Source organism: Anguilla anguilla, chromosome 8 (assembly GCF_013347855.1).
Source record: "Anguilla anguilla isolate fAngAng1 chromosome 8, fAngAng1.pri, whole genome shotgun sequence".
In the NCBI taxonomy this organism is placed as follows: domain Eukaryota; kingdom Metazoa; phylum Chordata; class Actinopteri; order Anguilliformes; family Anguillidae; genus Anguilla; species Anguilla anguilla.
In genome coordinates, this window is record NC_049208.1 from 48,188,978 (window position 1) to 48,210,232 (window position 21,255).

At 48.2% G+C, this 21,255-nt stretch overlaps 1 protein-coding gene across 2 annotated transcripts in view; it reads left to right on the forward strand.

The window, feature by feature from the left end:
* LOC118233229 (platelet endothelial aggregation receptor 1-like) overlaps positions 1 to 21,255 on the forward strand; it is a 42,270-nt gene that overhangs the window by 5,689 nt on the left and 15,326 nt on the right. The window contains exons 1-5 of one of the 2 annotated variants that reach the window (XM_035428698.1): positions 4,995 to 5,087; positions 17,262 to 17,372; positions 18,260 to 18,361; positions 18,462 to 18,562; positions 18,811 to 18,903. In XM_035428698.1, the coding sequence (XP_035284589.1) occupies positions 17,263 to 17,372; positions 18,260 to 18,361; positions 18,462 to 18,562; positions 18,811 to 18,903 (406 nt within the window). In that variant the 5' untranslated portion in view covers positions 4,995 to 5,087; position 17,262. Of the gene's footprint in view, positions 1 to 4,994; positions 5,088 to 17,261; positions 17,373 to 18,259; positions 18,362 to 18,461; positions 18,563 to 18,810; positions 18,904 to 21,255 lie in introns of those variants that run through there. The other variant, XM_035428697.1, reaches the window with a different exon arrangement.

The window sequence follows — 21,255 nt, forward strand, 5'->3', positions numbered from 1 at the left end:
AAATACAAGCAGTAGTTAAGAATTAGATTCTGAAAGCCTTTCATTGCTGTAGAAATGAAATGCAGAGAAAAGAAAGGAACATGTAGGAGATTAGGAGCTGAATAACTGTGGTGCTCTCTCTCTTTGTCCCCCTGAGCTTGGGCTAGGTGCGATGTGCTGCTGCAACAGCAGTGTAGGTTTTGGGTGCTAGCTGGAGCGCTATCTGTCTGTCTGACTGTCTGACCAGCTAACAGAATGTTCTCACAATGTTGCTGGAATGTTGTGTGAATGATCTAACATTGGCACTACATGGCAGCAACATCGTGAGAACGTTTTGTGTTAGCTGGGTATCTATCTGTCGCATTCTCTCTCCCCCAGTCTCTCTCTCTCTCTCTGTCTCTCTGCCTCTCTCTCTCTCTCTCTCTCTCTCTCTGTCTATGCCTGGGGTATTGTGCAGGTCATGGGGTTGTGGTTCTTTGTCTTCTGTTCTTTGTCTTTGAGTTCTTGTGAAGGTTGGTGGAATGGTGAATAAAGCAGACCTTAAAAGTCAAAGTCTCTCTCTCTCTCTCTCCCTCTGTCTCTCTGCCTCTCTCTCTCTCTGTCTCTGCCTCTCTGCCTCTCTCTCTCTCTCTCTCCCTCTGTCTCTCTGCCTCTCTCTCTCTCTCTCTCTGTCTCTGTCTCTCTGCCTCTCTCTCTCTCTCTCTCTCTCTCTCTCTCTGGCTGTGGCGTTTTTACCACAAACCTGAGGAACAGGATGCTTCCCCTCCGGCAGTCCGCAGGGTCTACACTCAAGATGTTTCCTTCCCTCTTCCCGCTCTTTTGTTGATTTTACGCTCCGGTTTACTCCCTGGCACTTCCTCAAAGGAATGAAGAAAAAAAAGATGGTGAGAGGGGAGGCAGCAATGGAGCTGGCAAATATACAGCGCCCACTAGTGGCCAACCGCCAGTACAGCTGTTCATCCGTTACCGCCTACAGCTGTCCACTGGAGAGTTGAGGTGAGCCATTCGAGGAATGGATCAGCCATTAACCCATTTAAGTCTCTAACCACTCTTTTTCCGTCTGAATGTTTTTTGGATGACTATAGATGCTTATGTAGGAAATCTCTGGGAAGGATCTGGGCATTAATGGGTTAAAAGAATGCAGAATAGTTGCAGGGGAGCGGCCCTGCCGCCGGTGGGCCGCCGCAGCACCGCTGGTGGGCGGCTGGTAACCGACGGCGGTCCGATGGGCGCTCGCTCGCTGGAAGAGCAGCCTGGTTGCGCTGTGAAAGCAGGCTAACAGTTTTATTTATTTTCCAAACGGTTGTATTTTCACATTTACACAGAATTAATTGGATTGCCGGGTAACAGCATCGTAAGCAGGCTTCCGATTGGCTGGAGGAATGAAACGGCAGAACGCCACCTGTGGCTGCCCTGGCGGCTGTTGCTCTGGAAAATCCATTGGGGTTCATCTTTAGGGTTTCAGGGTTCATCTCTAGCCTTACAGGCAGAGTTCGTGGGAGGTTAACCGGGACAGGAGGGGTGGACTTGCGCCTGTACGCTGCATATGGTGGAGATTTATTCCACCCCCGCCCAATAAATAGATCATATTAATAAAGAACATATTTCCTCCTCACACTCCAAAAGGTCTGTAAACGAGAGGGGTAAAAAAAAATGGAAGAATTTACTGGCAAAGCTAGAGTTTCCTGGAGAAAGTGCGGTGGGGGGGGGGGAGTGAGAGACATATATATCAGAGTGAGAGAAAGAAAAAACAGAGGTGGGTCGAGAGAGAGAGAAAAGGGGGGGGTAGAGACAGAGGAGGGCAGAGCTTAAATGTTCATAAGGCCAGCCTAATTCAATAAGATCGCCGTAAAGCAGACGGGGACGAAACACAGTGCGTACTGTATGGCTGAACTTCCAGTGTCTTTTTGTAATTGTAATGGTCACGTTTAAATTTGACACAGAGCAGTACGGTGTGCGGGCTGCCCGGTGCTCTGTGTTCTTCCAGATAACTCCAGCTCAGTTGCGCTGTTTGGGTTGTTGTCTTGGCGCTATTCGAGGCCGTTACGCGAAAAAAACGGGCTTGTCAGCCAATCGGCTCGCAGTGGCGGATTAGGGGACAGGCCTAATTTGGAGTCGACTCGCAATTTTGAGAGTTATGAAAGAACAGGAAGAAGTCAGGAAGAAAAGAATTTGTTGCGCGTGTCGATTGTAATGCCTCACAAATAGTACATAAATAGTAGGTGCTTTCGCACTCAGAAACGTTCCCTGGGTTGAATTTTTCCCATAAAACTGTCTGAGCTTGCTGGTTGGTTTTTTGCTGATTTCTCTGACTGGCTACCGGCGCTGAACTTGACACAAGGCCCGAAACCTCACTCACCCTAAACAAAGCGGTCACTGCCTGTGATAGATGCCCCCTTTATAAACATGGGATAAACGTGGCGAGCGAACGGTTGAGTGATTTGCTGACTGGAGCCGGATGCCGGGGTGGCGGGGAGTTTGTCGTTCCGCCCGTACGGTCAGTTTGGTGGGACTCCTGAAGGAAGCGCCTGTCTGCTTCGCTGGGGCGTTGTTAAACAGAGCCGGTCTTGTGACTCTCTAGTCTCTGGCCAGCCCACCCCCGCTGCCATCGCTGCCCGCATCCCGTACCCCTGCTGGTGACCCTGCCAGATCCGGGGCTTCTGCAGAGGGGAGGGGGTCTGTGTCTGTCCCCCAGGGTGGACTGTAAGGCTCCTCAGAGATTTGCGGAGGGGTGGGGGAGGGGTTGAGATTTCTGATAATCCTGGTGTTTAAATACAGTTCATTTCATAATGAAGTCTCACTCTCTCAAATTCAAATTTTCTCTCTCTCTCTACCTCTATTCTGTCTCTATCTCTTTCTCTCCCTCTCCTCTGCCTCTCTGTCTGCCTCACTCTTCCTCTCCTCTCTCTCCCACTCCTCTCTCTCGCTTTCTCTCTCACTCTTCCTCTCTCTCTCTCTCTTTGTCTCAGCCCCATGCATAAATCCCCTCTCTCAGAGTGTCTGTCTGTGGGGCTGGTGTGAAATGCGTGTGGCCCCCAGGCGGGCGGGGCTAATGAGGCCCGCTGGTCCACAGACTGCACTCTGATGCGCTCCTGCGGCAGTCCGAGCCGCTTCGCAGCGTCACGCTGCGTCCGGCGGCTCCTCAGCGGCCGCCCGTCTCCCAGGGTTACGCAGGGCGCTCGTTCGCCTCAGCGCCCGTGTCTCACCAGCTGGGGACGTCTTCTGAGGAATGAAGAATTAAGTCTTTCAGAACAAAACTTTATTGTCCACAAAAAGTGGAAATTTGCCATCGGCTTCACAAAGTTGGTTCAAAGAAACAATGAATACGTAAATAAATCATGAATAAAAAAATTTAATTAAAAGAAGGAGAGGTGGAGAAGTGATGTTTTTGACCAGTGCTGCCCCCTGCAGGCAGTGTGAAGAAGACCATGCAGATGAAGACCCACCAGAAGGACGTTCGGTGCATTTTTTTGGCAATCGGCTCCTCTGTACTCCAGCCATGACTGCCGAGCATTTATCACGTCCTGGAAAGAGAGCGATGAGCTGGCGGAGGGAAAGGAGAGGAGAACGGAAAGAGGGAGGGAGGGAGAGAGGGACTGGAGAGGAAGCGCAGATTAAGGCCTGTGCCATGGTGGAGCAGGTCGTGTCAGTCAGCGGTGCGGTTGCCACGGCGCGGTTGCCACGGTGACGCCGCGGTCCCTGGACGTCCGCCCAAGGCCCCTGCGTTTGTTTGGAGACGCGTGAACGCGAAAACAGCATGTGCCCCGAGCCTGTGTGTGAATGTGTGTGTGTGTGTGTGTGTGTGTGTACATGTGTTTGCGGTCCTCAGATCTCTGAAGCCACAGTTATGCTGTTTGTGGTTGCACTCTGAGTGGGGTGTGCGTGCACACTCACACTCTCACACACACACACACACACACACACACACTCTCTCACACTCACACTCTCACACACACACACACACACACACACACACACACGCACACAGACAAGCGGTCGAAGCCGAGCAGCCCTAAATAAACACGAGGCAGTGAGAAACCAGGGACACGGGCCCGCTTTGTGGTTCGACAGCTCCAGTAGACCCGGGTTGTGCCTCACCTCCTGCTGTGCGCCAGTGCTGACCTCGCAGTTTAAACATGGTGCCTAATGTTTAATCGCTTTTGTTCATTCACTGAGTGTCGCGCAGTTACGCAGCCTATAAAATAACAGGCCACGCTTTGCACCATGGGAGAGGGCGGGGGGATGTCTCCTAATTAGGCTTTATGAGAGTGCTTGGCTGGATGGGCCACCTGTTTCTGAAAACCCCCCTGGGATTCCTATTGGGCACGGCCGACCAGACGCTTTCCCAGAGTTTAATTGCCTTACTGACTTCAGTGTAGTGTGTCACACCGGTCCAGAACACAGGCAGCACAGGGCGAATGCGCTGTGGTGGCACAGCAGAACTCCTGCTACAGTGATGATGACCTCACTCTCTGGCCTGTGAGTGTCATGTGACCTTCAGTGAGTGTAAAGGGGGGGGGGGGCAGTGCAGCAAGTTCCGCTGCCATGTTCTGAACCTCGTTATTTTATTTAAGAAGACTGCTGGCGGGACCGCGGAGCCGTTGGCGGGAAAGGGTTAAAAGCGCGGCGGTCGGGCGGTTGCTCTTGCTGGGGTTCACTGGGGTAGAAAAGGACAGGCACACCATACGCGCGGAGCGGAGGGGGCTGTGGCGGATTGGGGGGCGGGGGGCTGAGGGGAGGAGAGGAGGGGGTGGCGGTTCGGGGCGGGGGCTGGGATGAGGGGAGGAGGGGATGGGGGTTTGGGGATGGGGGCTGGGAGGAGAGGCTGGGGGGTTGGGGGCGGGGGCTGGGAGGAGGGGGTGTATCCTGTTTTTGTTGGACGGGCGGGGCAGCGCGAGACGGGGCCTGCGGAGACCCAGGGGAGCGCCTGCTCCACTTTCCGCCACGGCGGCCCGAGCGAGAGCAGCGCTGCGCGGCTCTGGCGGCTCCGGCGGCCCTGGCGGGCGACGCCAGCATTAGGTCACCGTTTTAAATACCGCCGGTCTGAGGGAGGGAAGCGGAGGAACTGAGCGCGACTCCGCCCCGCGCCGAGCGCCACAGCGCCTTAGGTAAGCTGCCTTTGTTCATTAGAGGCTAATTAGGTCACGCGGAGGCAGCTGGGAAAACCTGGCCTGGATCTGTGGCCCTCCGGGGACCAGGATCGGATGATCTCACCGCAGGATATCGGTCCTGCGTTTGCATGTACGTTCAGGCGTTTAACGGACACTCTCATCCGCTTGCACGCGGGTCCGCGGGGAGACCATCTGTTTGGAAAGCCCGGTAGTGTGTGTCAGCGTGGCGGGCTCGCTGCTGAGACCTCCGCTAGCGATTCTGGAGATCGCGGACGAGCACGCGGACGAGCACGCGGACTCCTCCGATGCCCGTGACTCCAGGCCGCTGCTTCTTAGCGCTCTGCGGTCGACACGTCCGGCTCGTGCGGACGCACTTTGGCGGTAAGGCGCTTCCTGTGCAGCGCACGAGGCAGACAGACCGCGGGTGCCCGATTGGCCAGCAGGGGTCGCTGGTGCACGATGAGATGCTGTTGTGTTGACCGACCAAAAGCCTCCCATCCCAGGGAGACACTAAGACCACGTCTGAAACAGCCTTCTAACTACAGCGTCTACTAAACATACTGTCTACTGTTTAGCACATATTTTTTTACATCATAGCATTTCACAACGGTACTGCAGAAGTGTTGTATGCCCTTGTAGGAAAAAATGGCCCCGCCTGTTCCTCTCTGATTTCTGGGACATCCCACTGGGACCTCGTAGGTTTACTTCCTGAAAAGTGTGCTCTCGAATACACTGAGCGAAACCCCCAGAAATAAGTATGTCATCCAGGGATTTCAAGTATACTACATTTAGAGGAAATCTGACCTACTTGTATACTCAATAGTAGGCAAGTAAGCCGTTTCGGACACAACCTAGATTGTGTGTAGCCCAGCAAGGTGGATCGCCACAGTCGCCGTGGTCACAGTGTGGGTTCTGAACCAGACTGCAGGGCCATCTGCACTATCTGTGCCTTAACGGGACTAGCCACCCAGCAACCATACTCATTTTTAGAAGTGTATTTAAGTATTTTATTAGCATATTTGGTATGTTTTAGCGTACATTTACAAAAAAAAAACAAAAAAAGTCGATCTCAACGAGTATTTTAGTCTTGTATTTAGACCAGCTAATATTTTCTGCTTGAGAGAAAAAAAAGATTGTAAGTCTCATTAGAAGACAGATTTTTTCAATGCAGAGATCTGACAGTATTTTTAGATGAAGACGAGGCTTCGTTGTCGAAGGGAGGAATTTTGTTGGCAGCATCATTATCATTGCATTCAGCAGCCTCTGGTAAATGGTAAAATGGTAAATGGACTGCATTTATATAGCGCTTTTATCCAAAGCGCTTTACAATTGATGCCTCTCATTCGCCAGAGCAGTTGGGTTAGGGGTTAGGTGTCTTGCTCAAGGACACTTCGACATGCCCAGGGCAGGGTTTGAACCGGCAACCCTCCGACTGCCAGACAAGTGGTCTTACCTCCTGAGCTATGTCGCCTCTGCAAAACTGTGATCGTTCAATTTTTAATATAATGGGACTAATACATTTGTTTTTCAGGGAAGCTATCAGGAATTACTGATGTAGGACTACAGCCTGGGGACTTAAGAGCCGACATGTTAATTCATCCGCAAATTAATGTTTTATTGTTTTCACTCCCTTGAGGGTTATGAATCTTTTCTTGACTTTCGGCCAAAATCGTAACGTTAATCTCCAATGGGTGGATTTCACGAGTCTCCACCTCAACGTAATTCTTCTACGATAGTAATATTAATCTCTCAGTTCGACCGTGGCAACAGACCAAGAGGGGATAGGCTTAATGTCAAATCCATACTAGGTAATCCTCACTGGATGTTCTATAAGATCGTACTTATGTTTAGTATCTTTGGTTTCACTGAAATAAAGTTAAGTGTAGGTTACTACTGTACACAATAATAATAATAACAACAACAACAGCAACAACAATGATAATAAAAATTAACAACAATGACAACTACAATGATAATAATAATAATAATAATAATAATAATAATATTGAGGTGCTGAAGAAGCTGGGCATAACTGATGGCATTTCCTACTGAAGGCTGAAATGGAGGAAAGGGATTTTCAGCTGTTTCTGTTCCAGGGACCAACACCAATGCTCAAATACATCCAGGGGACCCACATCATAACTTACTAAGCCTTATATTTTAACCCTGTGTACGATCACAAATGTGTGATTAGAATGTTCTTAACTGAACGTTCTAATGCTGATGTGAGGATCACTGCTGGTAACTGTGAAAGCAATGGAGTTCTAGAACACTGACCAATAATTTAGAAAAAAGTGTTCCAAAAAAAAACAAATTACAGTCAAAAAGGCTTTATGAAGATCACAGACGGAATAGGTGGTGAGAATGATCGTGGACTCCCGACAGTATCTTTCTGTTGAAAAACCCCGAGCATATGGGTTGTGATTATCGTGGGATGAAAATAACAAGCCTCGATTTAATGGTCCAATACGTGTGGTGACGGGGGGTTCATGCACCCTCTCTGAACTGCGTGACAGGAAATCTGTTACTGTAATCTGTGTACTACCGTAACTGAGAATCATTCATTTTGGTGTAATGAGAGACAGGCACTTTGGCCGATGGTTTTACTGTGTACATATGAATGGCATCTTTTTGTCCCCCCAAAGAACACATTGAGCGATCCAATGTAAAGACTCGGCCGAAGGCTTCCCTAAACCCTGAGTTCCTATTGGGCCTGCCAGAATTTGCCCTGGCTGATCTTCCCGGTAACCAGAATCAGTTAAGCATTAGCAATGTTAAAGAAATTACAGGGCAACTTAGAATGTACAGTAGGCAACATGTGAGTTGAGAATCTTTTATCATCTATTTCTTGTGCACACACATGCAGACACTCATCAATATGCACACACACGCACATACACACACTCACACATATGCATATGCACACACACAAATGTGCATGCACACACACACACGCACACACATATTTGGATATACACACACACACGCAATCTCACACACACAAACGTGCGCACACGCACACGCAGGCATATACACACACACACACAATCTCACACACACAAACGTGCACACACGCACACGCAGGCACATGCACACACACACACTTTCTGTTGCTGGCCCGTGGTCCCTGTTCCATTTCTCCTGTCATCCACACAGCCCCAGTCCAAAAAGTGAGTAATATTTTCTGCCTCAATTAAGGCCTCAATCCCGCAAGAGAGAGAGAGAGAGAGAAAAACGAAATAAAAAAAGGAAAAGCAACATTCTGATCAGTTCCATGTGCTCGCCACCACATATTTTATTTCTCGCTGGTGGGGAAGATACAAATTTAAGTTATTTCTCCGAGCAGGAGCTCCTTCCTTGAGGGCCAAATCGAGAGCAGGAGCTCCTTCCTCAAGGGCCAAATCGCGAGCAGGAGCTCCTTCCTCAAGGGCCAAATTGCGAGCAGGAGCTCCTTCCTCAAGGGCCAAATCGCCGAGTGGCCGGAATTCAAGCGTCTGAGCGGCTTCGACCAATCAAAGCGACGAGCGCGGAGCGGGTTCGACCAATGAAAGCGACGAGCGCAGAGCGGGTTCAGTCGAGTTGCTTTTCAGAAATTGGTCCATTTTTTGCTTCAGAATCGAGGACAAAGCAGGTCAAATTTATAGCGCTGATGCGGTCTTGTTTTATTGGTGAGCACGGTTTGCCTCGGATGCTAACGGCGGCAACATTGCCAGTATTTATGATGCTGCAGTAAGGGGTGCTCCATTGGATTGTGTTTAAAAATCAATAGAGACCTTTAAAAAGCAGCTGAGGAGTGATTTGTACAAACAGGCCTTCGTGTAATGTTTGCTTCTGTTGCCTCTCTTTGGTTTTATATTGCACTTAATTTATTTATTTCCTTGCAAAGCACTTTGTGATTTTGTTCTAGAAAGGCGCAATATAAATAAACTTCACTTTGCTGTTGCTTTGTGTCAGTTTGATTGGTGATGCGTTTTCCATATTCACCGTCTTTCCCATTCATTAAATGTGCTCTCACTGGTTCTCTCGCTCACCTTCATGTTGCAGAAGGGGCTGGAAAATTATGGAAATTCCAGCTTGGTTTCTGACTGGTTCTAAGCTGGTCCGGCTAGTTTTGAGCTTCAGGATATTCCAACTTGGTCCCCCGCTGGTTTTAAGCTTGGTTTGAAGATGGACTGGAGATGGCAAAGCTGGCAACAATGTAGTTGAGATGGTGATCATGCTGGCAAGACCATGTCCAGCTGGTGGGCCAGCTTGCTTCAGACGACAGACGACATCAGCAAATTAGAGATGGTATCTAGCAGGAGCAGAAGCTGGTTCAGACTAGATTCCATTTTAGGGTGGGCGTACATTATACGATTATTTCACAGGTCATGACGTCGGAAGTTTGGATGCCCTCTCAGACTTAACTAGGATCAGATTGTGACAACCGATTGGATGATAGCATAGACTGTATGAGCTCCTATCCGGATCAGATGACGTTACAGTCAGCAAAGCACAGCGGGCAAAGCGTCATACGCGAAGCCAACGGGAATTTAAACACAGAATCTGCTCGGATGACCTTTCACACGTGACAAATTCAAACCGACAGTGGCCAAGTTTTTTTGGCCTGTAGTTAAACAATCGGGAGCCCATAAACCAGTCTGATTGGTTCAGAGTGGTATCTCATACCTTGCGAGTTGCAACATTAAGACCAAATGTTTTTCTTACGATTTGACGCCGATCTGAAAAAACAGGTGCTCACAACTCATATAATGTACCCTCGCCCTTAGGGTGGTAGCTGGACTTTCCACAAGGGGTTTGCAGGGTGCACGGTGAGGCTTGGACATAAGATGGCCGCCATCTTGAGTGCCATTTTGAGCATCTCAGAACAGATGAGGGCTTGGTCATTTTCCCCAGCTCACTCACTCACTCACTCATTGACACACTCACTCACTCACTCACTCATTGACACACTCACTCACTCACACACTCATTCACACACACATTCACTGACGTACGCACGCACTCACGCACGCAGCAAGCCCACCACACTGATACACACTACCGGACTTTCCAAGCAGATGGTCTCTTCGTGGACCCCTGTGTAAACGTTTAAGCATTAACTAGACAAATGCAGTCCTTTTTTTTTTTTTTTACTGGAAACTGATTAAATTGGGACAGTCCCAATTTAAGAGCATTTGTCCTGATGAGGGTACTGTCAGGAGGCAGTTTGTCCCAATAGTCAGAGACCACCCTCCCCCCGAAAAGCTGCAGTTACAATCTCAACCCCCTCCTTTTTCTGATCGCAGCATCCAATCTCGTCACATGGTTGCAGGGCCGCCGTACGGGTATGGAAGTCAGGACGAGAAAACAGAGCTCTGATTGCACCGGGATGGGGGGGCCTGTGGTGAGGGGGCCTGGGGTGGTGGGTCCTGGGGTGGTGGGGCCTGGGGTGGGGGGGCCCACCGTGAGTTCATTTCACGGGGCTCAAAATCCCCAGCGGCGCCCCTGCCTGGATATCCACTCAGTTTCACTCGGTCCTCATCTGGTCACCCCATGTTTAGGCTAGCGTGACATCACCCCTTAAATTACCCGCGTTCAGCTGCGTTTTCGACGGCACGGGGCCGGCTGTCTTTCCAGCGCGCCGCAGCGCACCGCTCACGAGCTCCGGTTCCCTGGCGCGCGGTTTCTTCGACTACGATAAGAATTACATCAGCCTCTGAACGGTTAAAAAATAGCTTAAACACTGAATACGCTTTTTAAAACTAAAAAAAAAAAAAGCTTTAAGAGAATGTTCCACTTTAACGTCCTTAGATTTGTGTCTGTTTTATACGTTCCATATGGATTTGGAGAAATGGACTGACTGGGCCACATAAACATTATTTTTTATTTTATAACTGTTGTCTTTTGTGTGGGTGTGAGATTTAAAACCTCATTTGTGTGCAAGCGTATCCATTCTTGTGCTCCGTATACAGAGGAAAAAGAACCCAGCGAAGCTTAAAAAGGGGCAGTTAATTAGTCCGTCTCTTTTGTGTTTACCCTGATATTCTCTGACGCTCTGAAAAGCTTCTGTCTGCTCTCATTTCTCCGTATGGATCCGATTCTGACAGCTTCAGAACGAACGTGTCCGAGCGGAGTTTATTGAATATGAAAAAAAAAACAAACAGTCGCACTGGGCGCACGCTGACAAGCAAACCGCCAAAGAGCCCTTTTTGTGCATTTTACAGCCTTTTCGCCCCTGCGCTCTTCGACTGGGACACATCAAAGCGGGACGTCCCGCCCTGCCCGTTGAAACCGAAAAAGCGGCACGCGAGCGTGACCGTCCGTGGGGCCGCTGGGTCACGGCGGAGTGGCGGGAAGCCGCGGGACCACCGCCGTGATGCTATGCGTGGAGAATGAGAAACAGTCGGACAAGAGACAGAAAATGTGTTAGAAGCTTTAACGACAACGGTGCCCACTGTAGAATTTTTGGAGAGAAATAGCTCCAGCAGCACAGCTTATTAGCAAAAGCACAGCTCCAGACACTTGTGTTTTGTACAAAATGATTTTCATATGCATGAACATTATTGTAAGACTGTATGGGTGCAGGGTAACAGAAACAGAAAAAACTTTTAAAAGTCCTAATGGTAACTAATGTTAATTCATTCTCCTTGTTGATAATCATTGACTGCTAGCATTTTCCATCAAGGAAAATGTCCTGTCTTTTTGTGTGCATCATTATCTAAACTGGACGCACTGAGCTGCAATAAGAGGTATACAAACAAGCAAGTGCAGTGTTAGATTGCAGAACCTGAGTTTTTGTTATGATGTCACGGAGGAGTGTGCTTCAGTTGGTCCTCTTTAACTGCTTTACTTTGGTTCTAAATCTGTGCCAGAATTCCACCGATTCCAAGTGGGCAGGGCTCCATTCTTCATTCTAGAATACGTCACATGACCATGGGTTATTTCCCCCGCTTTGCGCATCTGTTAATTCCAGGGCTGTCTTTGCCAACTAGAGGTGTCATTTGAATTCAGTTACTTCTCAACTACAGCTGACGTAGTACGATCACATTAATTAGTTTGGCTTCTTTTAATTTTTTTTTATTTTAATCACTGCTGCAAAAACAACTAACCGACCACCTGGAGGTGCTTATTGCGCAGTCACCTCACAGCTGCAGTTTTTTCTCTTAGTTCGTGGGCGTTTCTGCACCACTGTGAACTTGTGTCTCACACATGCCTTCTCTCAGAGCACAGAAATCCAGATGTGGTTAACAGGCATTGTCAAACGAAGCCAGATTAAAACAATGACAACAAGTAAAAAAAGAAAACGTTCTGTTCTAGAAGAAGCAGCAGTTAAGTCGGATGGCGGTCTTTCCCTTTATGAAGGCCACTGGCTCACTCTTACTGTATGAAGCCCTTATGAAGATCACTGCTCCGCTCTTACTATATGAAGCCCTTATGAAGGCCACTGACTCGCTCTTACTGTATGAAGCCCTTATGAAGGCCACTGAACTGCTCTTACTGTATGAAGCCCTTATGAAGGCCACTGACTCGCTCTTACTGTATGAAGCCCTTATGAAGGCCACTGACTCACTCTTACTGTATGAAGCCCTTATGAAGGCCACTGGCCCGCTCTTACTGTATGAAGCCCTTATGAAGGCCACTGACTCACTCTTACTGTATGAAGCCCTTATGAAGGCCACTGACTCGCTCTTACTGTATGAAGCCCTTATGAAGGCCACTGACTCACTCTTACTGTATGAAGCCCTTATGAAGGCCACTGACTCGCTCTTACTGTATGAAGCCCTTATGAAGGCCACTGGCCCGCTGTTACTGTATGAAGCTCTTATGAAGGCCACTGACTCGCTCTTACTGTATGAAGCCCTTATGAAGGCCACTGACGCGCTCTTACTGTATGAAGCCCTTATGAAGGCCACTGGCTCACTCTTACTGTATGAAGCCCTTATGAAGGCCACTGGCTTACTCTTACTGTATGAAGCCCTTATGAAGGCCACTGGCTCACGCTTACTGTATGAAGCCCTTATGAAGGCCACTGACTCGCTCTTACTGTATGAAGCCCTTATGAAGGCCACTGACTCGCTCTTACTGTATGAAGCCCTTATGAAGGCCACTGACTCGCTCTTACTGTATGAAGCCCTTATGAAGGCCACTGACTCGCTCTTACTGTATGAAGCCCTTATGAAGGCCACTGACTCGCTCTTACTGTATGAAGCCCTTATGAAGGCCACTGGCCCGCTGTTACTGTATGAAGCTCTTATGAAGGCCACTGACTCGCTCTTACTGTATGAAGCCCTTATGAAGGCCACTGACTCGCTCTTACTATATGAAGCACTTATGAAGGCCACTGACCCGCTCTTACTGTATGAAACCCTTATGAAGGCCACTGGCCCGCTGTTACTGTATGAAGCTCTTATGAAGGCCACTGACTCGCTCTTACTGTATGAAGCCCTTATGAAGGCCACTGACTCGCTCTTACTGTATGAAGCCCTTATGAAGGCCACTGACGCGCTCTTACTGTATGAAGCCCTTATGAAGGCCACTGACGCGCTCTTACTGTATGAAGCCCTTATGAAGGCCACTGACTCGCTCTTACTGTATGAAGCCCTTATGAAGGCCACTGACTCTCTCTTACTGTATGAAGCCCTTATGAAGGCCACTGACTCGCTCTTACTGTATGAAGCCCTTATGAAGATCGCTGGCTCACTCTTACTGTATGAAGGCCACTGGACCGCTCTTACTGTATGAAGCACTTATGAAGGCCACTGGCTCGTTCTTACTGTATGAAGCCCTTATGAAGGCCACTGGCTTACTCTTACTGTATGAAGCACTTATGAAGATCGCTGGCTCACTCTTACTGTATGAAGCCCTTATGAAGGCCACTGACTCGCTCTTACTGTATGAAGCCCTTATGAAGATCGCTGGCTCACTCTTACTGTATGAAGGCCACTGGACCGCTCTTACTGTATGAAGCACTTATGAAGGCCACTGGCTCGCGCTTACTGTATGAAGCCCTTATGAAGGCCACTGACTCGCTCTTACTGTATGAAGCCCTTATGAAGATCACTGGCTCGCTCTTACTGTATGAAGCCCTTATGAAGGCCACTGACTCGCTCTTACTGTATGAAGCCCTTATGAAGGCCACTGGCTTACTCTTACTGTATGAAGCCCTTATGAAGGCCACTGACTCGCTCGTACTGTATGAAGCCCTTATGAAGATCACTGACGCGCTCTTACTGTATGAAGCCCTTATGAAGGCCACTGGCTCACTCTTACTGTATGAAGCCCTTATGAAGGCCACTGGCTCACTCTTACTGTATGAAGCCCTTATGAAGGCCACTGACGCGCTCTTACTGTATGAAGCCCTTATGAAGGCCACTGACTCTCTCTTACTGTATGAAGCCCTTATGAAGGCCACTGGCTCGTTCTTACTGTATGAAGCCCTTATGAAGGCCACTGACTCGCTCTTACTGTATGAAGCCCTTATGAAGGCCACTGACGCGCTCTTACTGTATGAAGCCCTTATGAAGGCCACTAACTCTCTCTTACTGTATGAAGCCCTTATGAAGGCCACTGGACTGCTCTTACTGTATGAAGCCCTTATGAAGGCCACTGACTCACTCTTACTGTATGAAGCCCTTATGAAGGCCACTGACTCGCTCTTACTGTATGAAGCCCTTATGAAGGCCACTAACTCTCTCTTACTGTATGAAGCCCTTATGAAGGCCACTGGACTGCTCTTACTGTATGAAGCCCTTATGAAGGCCACTGACTCGCTCTTACTGTATGAAGCCCTTATGAAGGCCACTGACGCGCTCTTACTGTATGAAGCCCTTATGAAGGCCACTGACGCGCTCTTACTGTATGAAGCCCTTATGAAGGCCACTGGCTTACTCTTACTGTATGAAGCCCTTATGAAGGCCACTGACGCGCTCTTACTGTATGAAGCCCTTATGAAGGCCACTGACGCGCTCTTACTGTATGAAGCCCTTATGAAGGCCACTGACTCGCTCTTACTGTATGAAGCCCTTATGAAGGCCACTGGCTCACTCTTACTGTATGAAGCCCTTATGAAGGCCACTAACTCTCTCTTACTGTATGAAGCTCTTATGAAGGCCACTGGACCGCTCTTACTGTATGAAGCCCTTATGAAGGCCACTAACTCTCTCTTACTGTATGAAGCCCTTATGAAGGCCACTGGCTCACTCTTACTGTATGAAGCCCTTATGAAGGCCACTAACTCTCTCTTACTGTATGAAGCCCTTATGAAGGCCACTGACGCGCTCTTACTGTATGAAGCCCTTATGAAGGCCACTGACGCGCTCTTACTGTATGAAGCCCTTATGAAGGCCACTGACCCGCTCTTACTGTATGAAGCCCTTATGAAGGCCACTGACTCTCTCTTACTGTATGAAGCCCTTATGAAGACCAGAGCGACGGTGACTGATTTGTGGCGCTGCCGAGTACCACCACAACGCGCGTATGTACAGCTCCCCCCCCCCCCCCGTTTCCGCCATTGGCCTTTAAACGAATGTGGAGCTTCTTTTTTCCAAGCTTTTTTTAAACCTTGTTTTCCACTGTCTGTCCTTGGCTTCCGTGCCGCTTGGCCCCGTTTCACCCTGAGGCTCCTCAGTACTGCTGCAGAGCTGGGCCGCTGCGGGGCTGGGCCACTGCAGGGCTGGGCCGCCGGGTCTCTGTGTAGCGATGCCGCCCCGCAGTGCGGAACACACCCCGCTCGTGCTGCGAGATGCGATGACCAGTTCTGGGCGTGCCCAGTTCTGGGCATAGGCGACTGTCCCAGGGAAACGGCAAATGGATCTGGAATCACCATCTTCACTCTTCACTCCCCCCCCGTCCGTCTTTATGGTAAATGGTAAATGGACTGCATTTATATAGTGCTTTTATCCAAAGCGCTTTACAATTGATGCCTCTCATTCGCCAGAGCAGTTGGGGGTTAGGTGCCTTGCTCAAGGACACTTCGACACGCCCAGGGCGGGGTTTGAACCGGCAACCCTCCGACTGCCAGACAATCGGTCTTACCTCATGAGCTATGTCTTTCCGTCCGTCTGTCATTTTGCCTAGGGCAACAGAAGAGCTATAAACGTGTATGCCCAAAAAGGGCGTTTAGATGTTCAACTCAAACTGACAGACTCTGCAGCCATTAAGCAAAGGAAAAATAAATAGGTTTTAAATAAAACAAATGTTTTGGTGCCCTGCTCCTTTTTCAGTCTGGTGTTGCTGCCTTCAGAGCACAGCAATGACTGAAGCATCTCGATAAACATTCGTACGTTTACTTACCTGTCTAGGACTACATCATGGGATACGCTGGCAGTTATTTGCGGAGCTAATTTTAGTTCTGTTAAATCTCCAATATTGCGAGGAAATTTAAAAGGATGTCGTACTGAAAACATGTGGGAATAGCCTTGACCTAGGAGTGCTTAATTTCATAAAAGGAGGTGGCTTTCCCACGGTGCCCGGGCGATCTCTCCAGAGCCGGAGAGGCAGCTTCCTAACTCTTTTTTAAGGGGGGGGGGGACCCTGTGGGTCTCTTTGACTCCCCCCCTCGCCTCCCCTCGCGCTGATTGAGACCAGATGGACGCGCTGCGCTCGCGCGGGCACGGACTCCGTGCCGTGGCGGTGCGAGTGGCCGCCCTGCGCGGTTGAAGGGCGCTGTCGCCAGGCGATGGCGTTACCACCGGCCGAAATCATGTCTTCCGTCCCCCAGAGGACTACGCGACTTTCTGTGCTTTTTATTTAGTCAGTGGTGATGAGGATCAGCAGTTAAAATTGGCTGTTAATAGACAGTGAGTGGTCCTGCCTCTGGTAGAATGTTGTAGTGCCGCTCACCTTTTCTGAACATTGACACCAAAGGCAGAGATTAAAGGGGGGGTGGGGGGGGGGGCTGTGGTCCCTAGTGGCTCAAATGCACCTTCACACTCATGGGGACAGCAATTGAAACTCAAATGGTCCCAAAACCCCAACCAGTCTGACGCCCCTCTGTACCCACAAGTCAAATTCTGCCTTCTCTATGGTTGACATTGAATGAGACTCTTTCTGGAAATTTCAGGCTATTGGCAGTGTGTCAAGTTTTTCCCCGATAACACTTTTAGCGCACTTGTAGTTTAACTTTAAATGGTCGTCACTTGAAGATTTAGCCATTGGTCAAACGATGGCGTGTTCTGCTCTGTATCGCAGGATGGCGATCTCATCAAAGTGCTCGGTGGCCCTGCACCTCCTGGGCTTCCTGCTTGACCTTGCATGGCCTCTGGACCCCAGTTACCCCAACGTGTGCAGCCTATGGGAGAGGTGAGATTACCCTGTCATGCATCCGATTGGCCGGAACAACATAATTAAGAGATCTGGAGATAAAAAAAGATCACAGAGTCTTACCAAAGCCATAGTCCAAGGGTGCCCAAACTTATCTGAAAAGGGCCAAGTGTGGGTGCAAGCTTTTGTCTTCAATAAAGACCTTGATAAGTAGAATCAGGTATCTTAGTTTAGGGCTAAAACAAAAAAATTGCACCCACATTAGCCCTTTTCAGAAAATATTGGACAACCCCTGACACAGTCAATTGCATTTGCAAAATATGTATCAGATGCGTTTTGTTGTACAATGCATGCCAAGCGCACAAGCTGAGACACATTACAGAGACTGCTTGCTAAAGTGCTGCATCAGCTTAAAGGAGTAGTTTGGCATTTTTTACATAATAGATTTTTGACCACAATATTGTTGATTGGTTTTGACTTTTTGTGTGCTTATTGCCATTATTATGTGAGATACACAATCAGCTTCTTCATTTAGCATTCATTAAGTCATGTGAAAAAATCTTTGAAGGACAGTTTCTCATCCTTTTGTTAAAGACCTGTCTCTCGTGTCTACAGCTCCAAGCATCTGAAACCACTCAGTGTTTTAAAAACAGAAAATCCCAGCCTGTGGGTTGGGATCCACTGCTGAATGCCGAGAGGTTATGTTGGGTTGTGGGATACGTGAAAAAAAATTGTGTATTTTAAACACTGTCCATAGTCAGTGCAGTCAAATAAAATTCTGCACAAATTGCATCAGTAATGGCTAATAGCTAATCTTGCATTGATAGCTACAAAATATTTGTCCCTTTGTTCTCACGGCCTGTATGTTCGCATCTATATTGTTAGTTGATGTGTTCCTCTTTTTCTGTCTTTTTTCACATTTCCAGCTACACTACCTCGGTAAAGGAGTCTTATGCACACCCCTATGACCAGGTGTACGAGGAGCCCTGCTCCGATGCCTGGAGTTTCTATAAGTGCACCCGGCACAGGTGAGGGGGGAAGGGCTTACCTGAGGTCAGGTGAGATTGTGTGCCTTTTTTCCCCCAGACCCTGAGGGCCTCACTCTGCATCTCTTGTGTCACGTGACAGGATCACATACAAGACGGCCTATCGGCAGGCGGTGAAGCTGGACTACCGCAGGAGGTACCAGTGTTGCCCCGGTTACTACGAGAGCGGGGAGAGATGTGTCCGTAAGTGCAGGCAGTGAGCTCTCGACAGCCAGCGAGGCGCCATGATAAAGTCAAGTGTGATACACAAGCACAGCTTGATGCCTGGAACCAGTTTAGTTGCCCTTCTTTGTACTTTTTTGAGAGCTACTTTATTATTGATATCAAACTCATGTTCTGGTGGGTCACAGTGTGTGCAGGTGTTTGTGCTTTACTTTGTGTGTGTGTGTGTGTGTGTGCGCGCGCGCGTGTGTGTGTGACTCTGACGGCAGCTCGCTGTACCAAGGAGTGTGTTCACGGGCGCTGTGTGGCACCTGACCGCTGCCAGTGTGAGGACGGGTGGCAGGGCGAAGACTGCTCCAGAGGTGAGTTTGTACTTAGACTGCGCTCTTATACTGTTTGTACTGTCATCTTTTTCACCAGGATTTCCCCAGATTGAGTTTCACTAGTGTCCTCTATCCTTCTATCCATCCATCCATCCATCCATTATCTATACCCGTTTAGCCTGGGCAGGCTTGTGGGGGGCGCTGGAGCCTATCCCAGCGTGCATTGGGCGAGAGGCAGGATTACACCCTGGACAGGGCACCAATCTATTAGGGTCCTCTATAAAGTTGGAAATAACATTTTATTATTTTACTTATTTTTAATTTAAAAAATAATTGTTTCCATATTTAATTTGACCTCATATTTTAGGCCTAACAGATATTTTGGACTTATTGATGTGCCTGTAATAGGTACACTGTTTAATTCAATTTTGGCTGTGCAGTCCTTTCAGGTGTACTGTTCAATTTGATTTTGGATTCGCACGGACAAAAGGTGCATTCGTTTAATTTGAGGAAATGGGAAATATGGGTCTGTAGCCCTGGTCTGAGGTCTGTGAAACATGGCTGCTGTGAGCCTGGAATAGAAGCTGCAGGGAACCCAGTGACATAATAAAAGAAGATAATTCCGGAATGTTTGCAGAGTGAGCTCTCGGTGTCTTTAGTAAGGGACTTACTAGGAGGTTAATGTAGTTCGCGCAGAGTGGAGCACATTAACTCGGCACTGGGAAAAGAGCTGGTGGTCGGGAGGCAAGAAACTTTCCCACATCCCAGAGCATTCCAGAGCCACTGGGAAAGTGACATTTTTTTGTAAACTGAAGATGACCCCGTTTTTTTTTTTCTGGTAATTTTTTTTTCCTGTTGAAGAGGATAAAGGCACATTTGGATCTGACGCGCACTCACTTTAGATCTGGGAGGACTGCGATTTATAGGGAGGGGGGTGGGAGGAGGTCACCGCGGTGGACCCGCAATGGGCCAGTGTGAAATAACAATGTTGTCACTCTCATCTGCGGGAGCCATTTTGGCTTATGGACAGGGACCCCAGTTTCCATAAAGTGCCTGTTAGTCTTGGGGAAGAGACTTGGAGCTTGCTGAGGAAGGGTCAGTGGACAGTGTCAAACAAAACTCAAAACAAACAAAAATATATATTTTTTCCAGGAATCTGTTCCAGGAAGTCATCTGTGTCCACATTATTCAGTTGTACCCAAGTATGGTTGAAATTTTTGATGGTTCTCATTCTCAAATTCCAGCCAGTTGCCTAATTTCTTGGGTGGGTTTCTATAACCTCTTCTTTTATCTGGAGTGTTCGATCTCATCTGAAGTGTTTTTTTTTTTTTTGTTTTGTTTTAGTTTATTTCTCGCCATTCACCAAAAGGTGCCCAGCCCCCATGGGCTTACAAAACACAATCAATCAGTCAGTTTACACAGGAAAAAGGAAACATAAAGAGCACAAATCATCTTAAATAAAATATATACAAAACACCAAAATTGCAATTTTATATATAGGAAATTATACATACTGTATAATGTATTCATGTGTAATTGGAAGGCATTCCTTAGAAATTGAACTACCTGGAAGGCTTTGTTTAGCAAACAGATATTAAACTTACATTCATCAGTCATATACATTTTTTTTACCCTTAAATCATCGTAAAATGGGTAGTAAATATGAAATTAATCTAGGCCAGGGTTGTCTCTGAAGTGTATTTAAAAAGCGCATTTCACAAACACAATACGCTTTGTTACAATACACTTCAGAGACAACCCTGGCCTAGACCCCCACAGGAGCAAACCTAAAGCAACAGTGGCTAGGAAAAACTCCCTGTAGCTGGTAGGAAGAAACCTCGGAAGGAACCAGGCTCAAGGGGGGAAACCCATCCTCCTATGGTCGGCTCAGGGTGTAGATTTGTGTCCAAAATGGGCAGTCAGTCAATGTTCACACAACAGACAGTTCCTGTTCTCCTCTGGGACACCTTAAAACTGACCTTTGCCCTCTGGTCAGGTTAAGGGTAACATACTGCTCTGGATGGTGACTCTGTTTAATAATATAGTATGTTTTTAATTTAGGTTTTTCAATGAGTTCCTCGGCCCATTTCTTGTTATGAAACAATATTGTTTTAATCTGGTTAACACTGCGTGATAATTTGCTTCTGTAAATATACTGGAGGTTAGACTCCCTGAATATAGCTCAGAGTTCCCTTGCCCAAGAATAAAAGGGCAGGTGTGGGTGCAGGTTTTAGCCCTGCACTAACACACCTGATTCCACTTATCAAGGTCTTGATTGAGAACCATGATTGGTTAATTAATTGAATCGGTTGTCAGAGTGCTGGGCTAAAACAAAAAACGTGCACCCACACTGGCCATTTTCAGACTCGATTGGACACCCCTGGTGTCGGG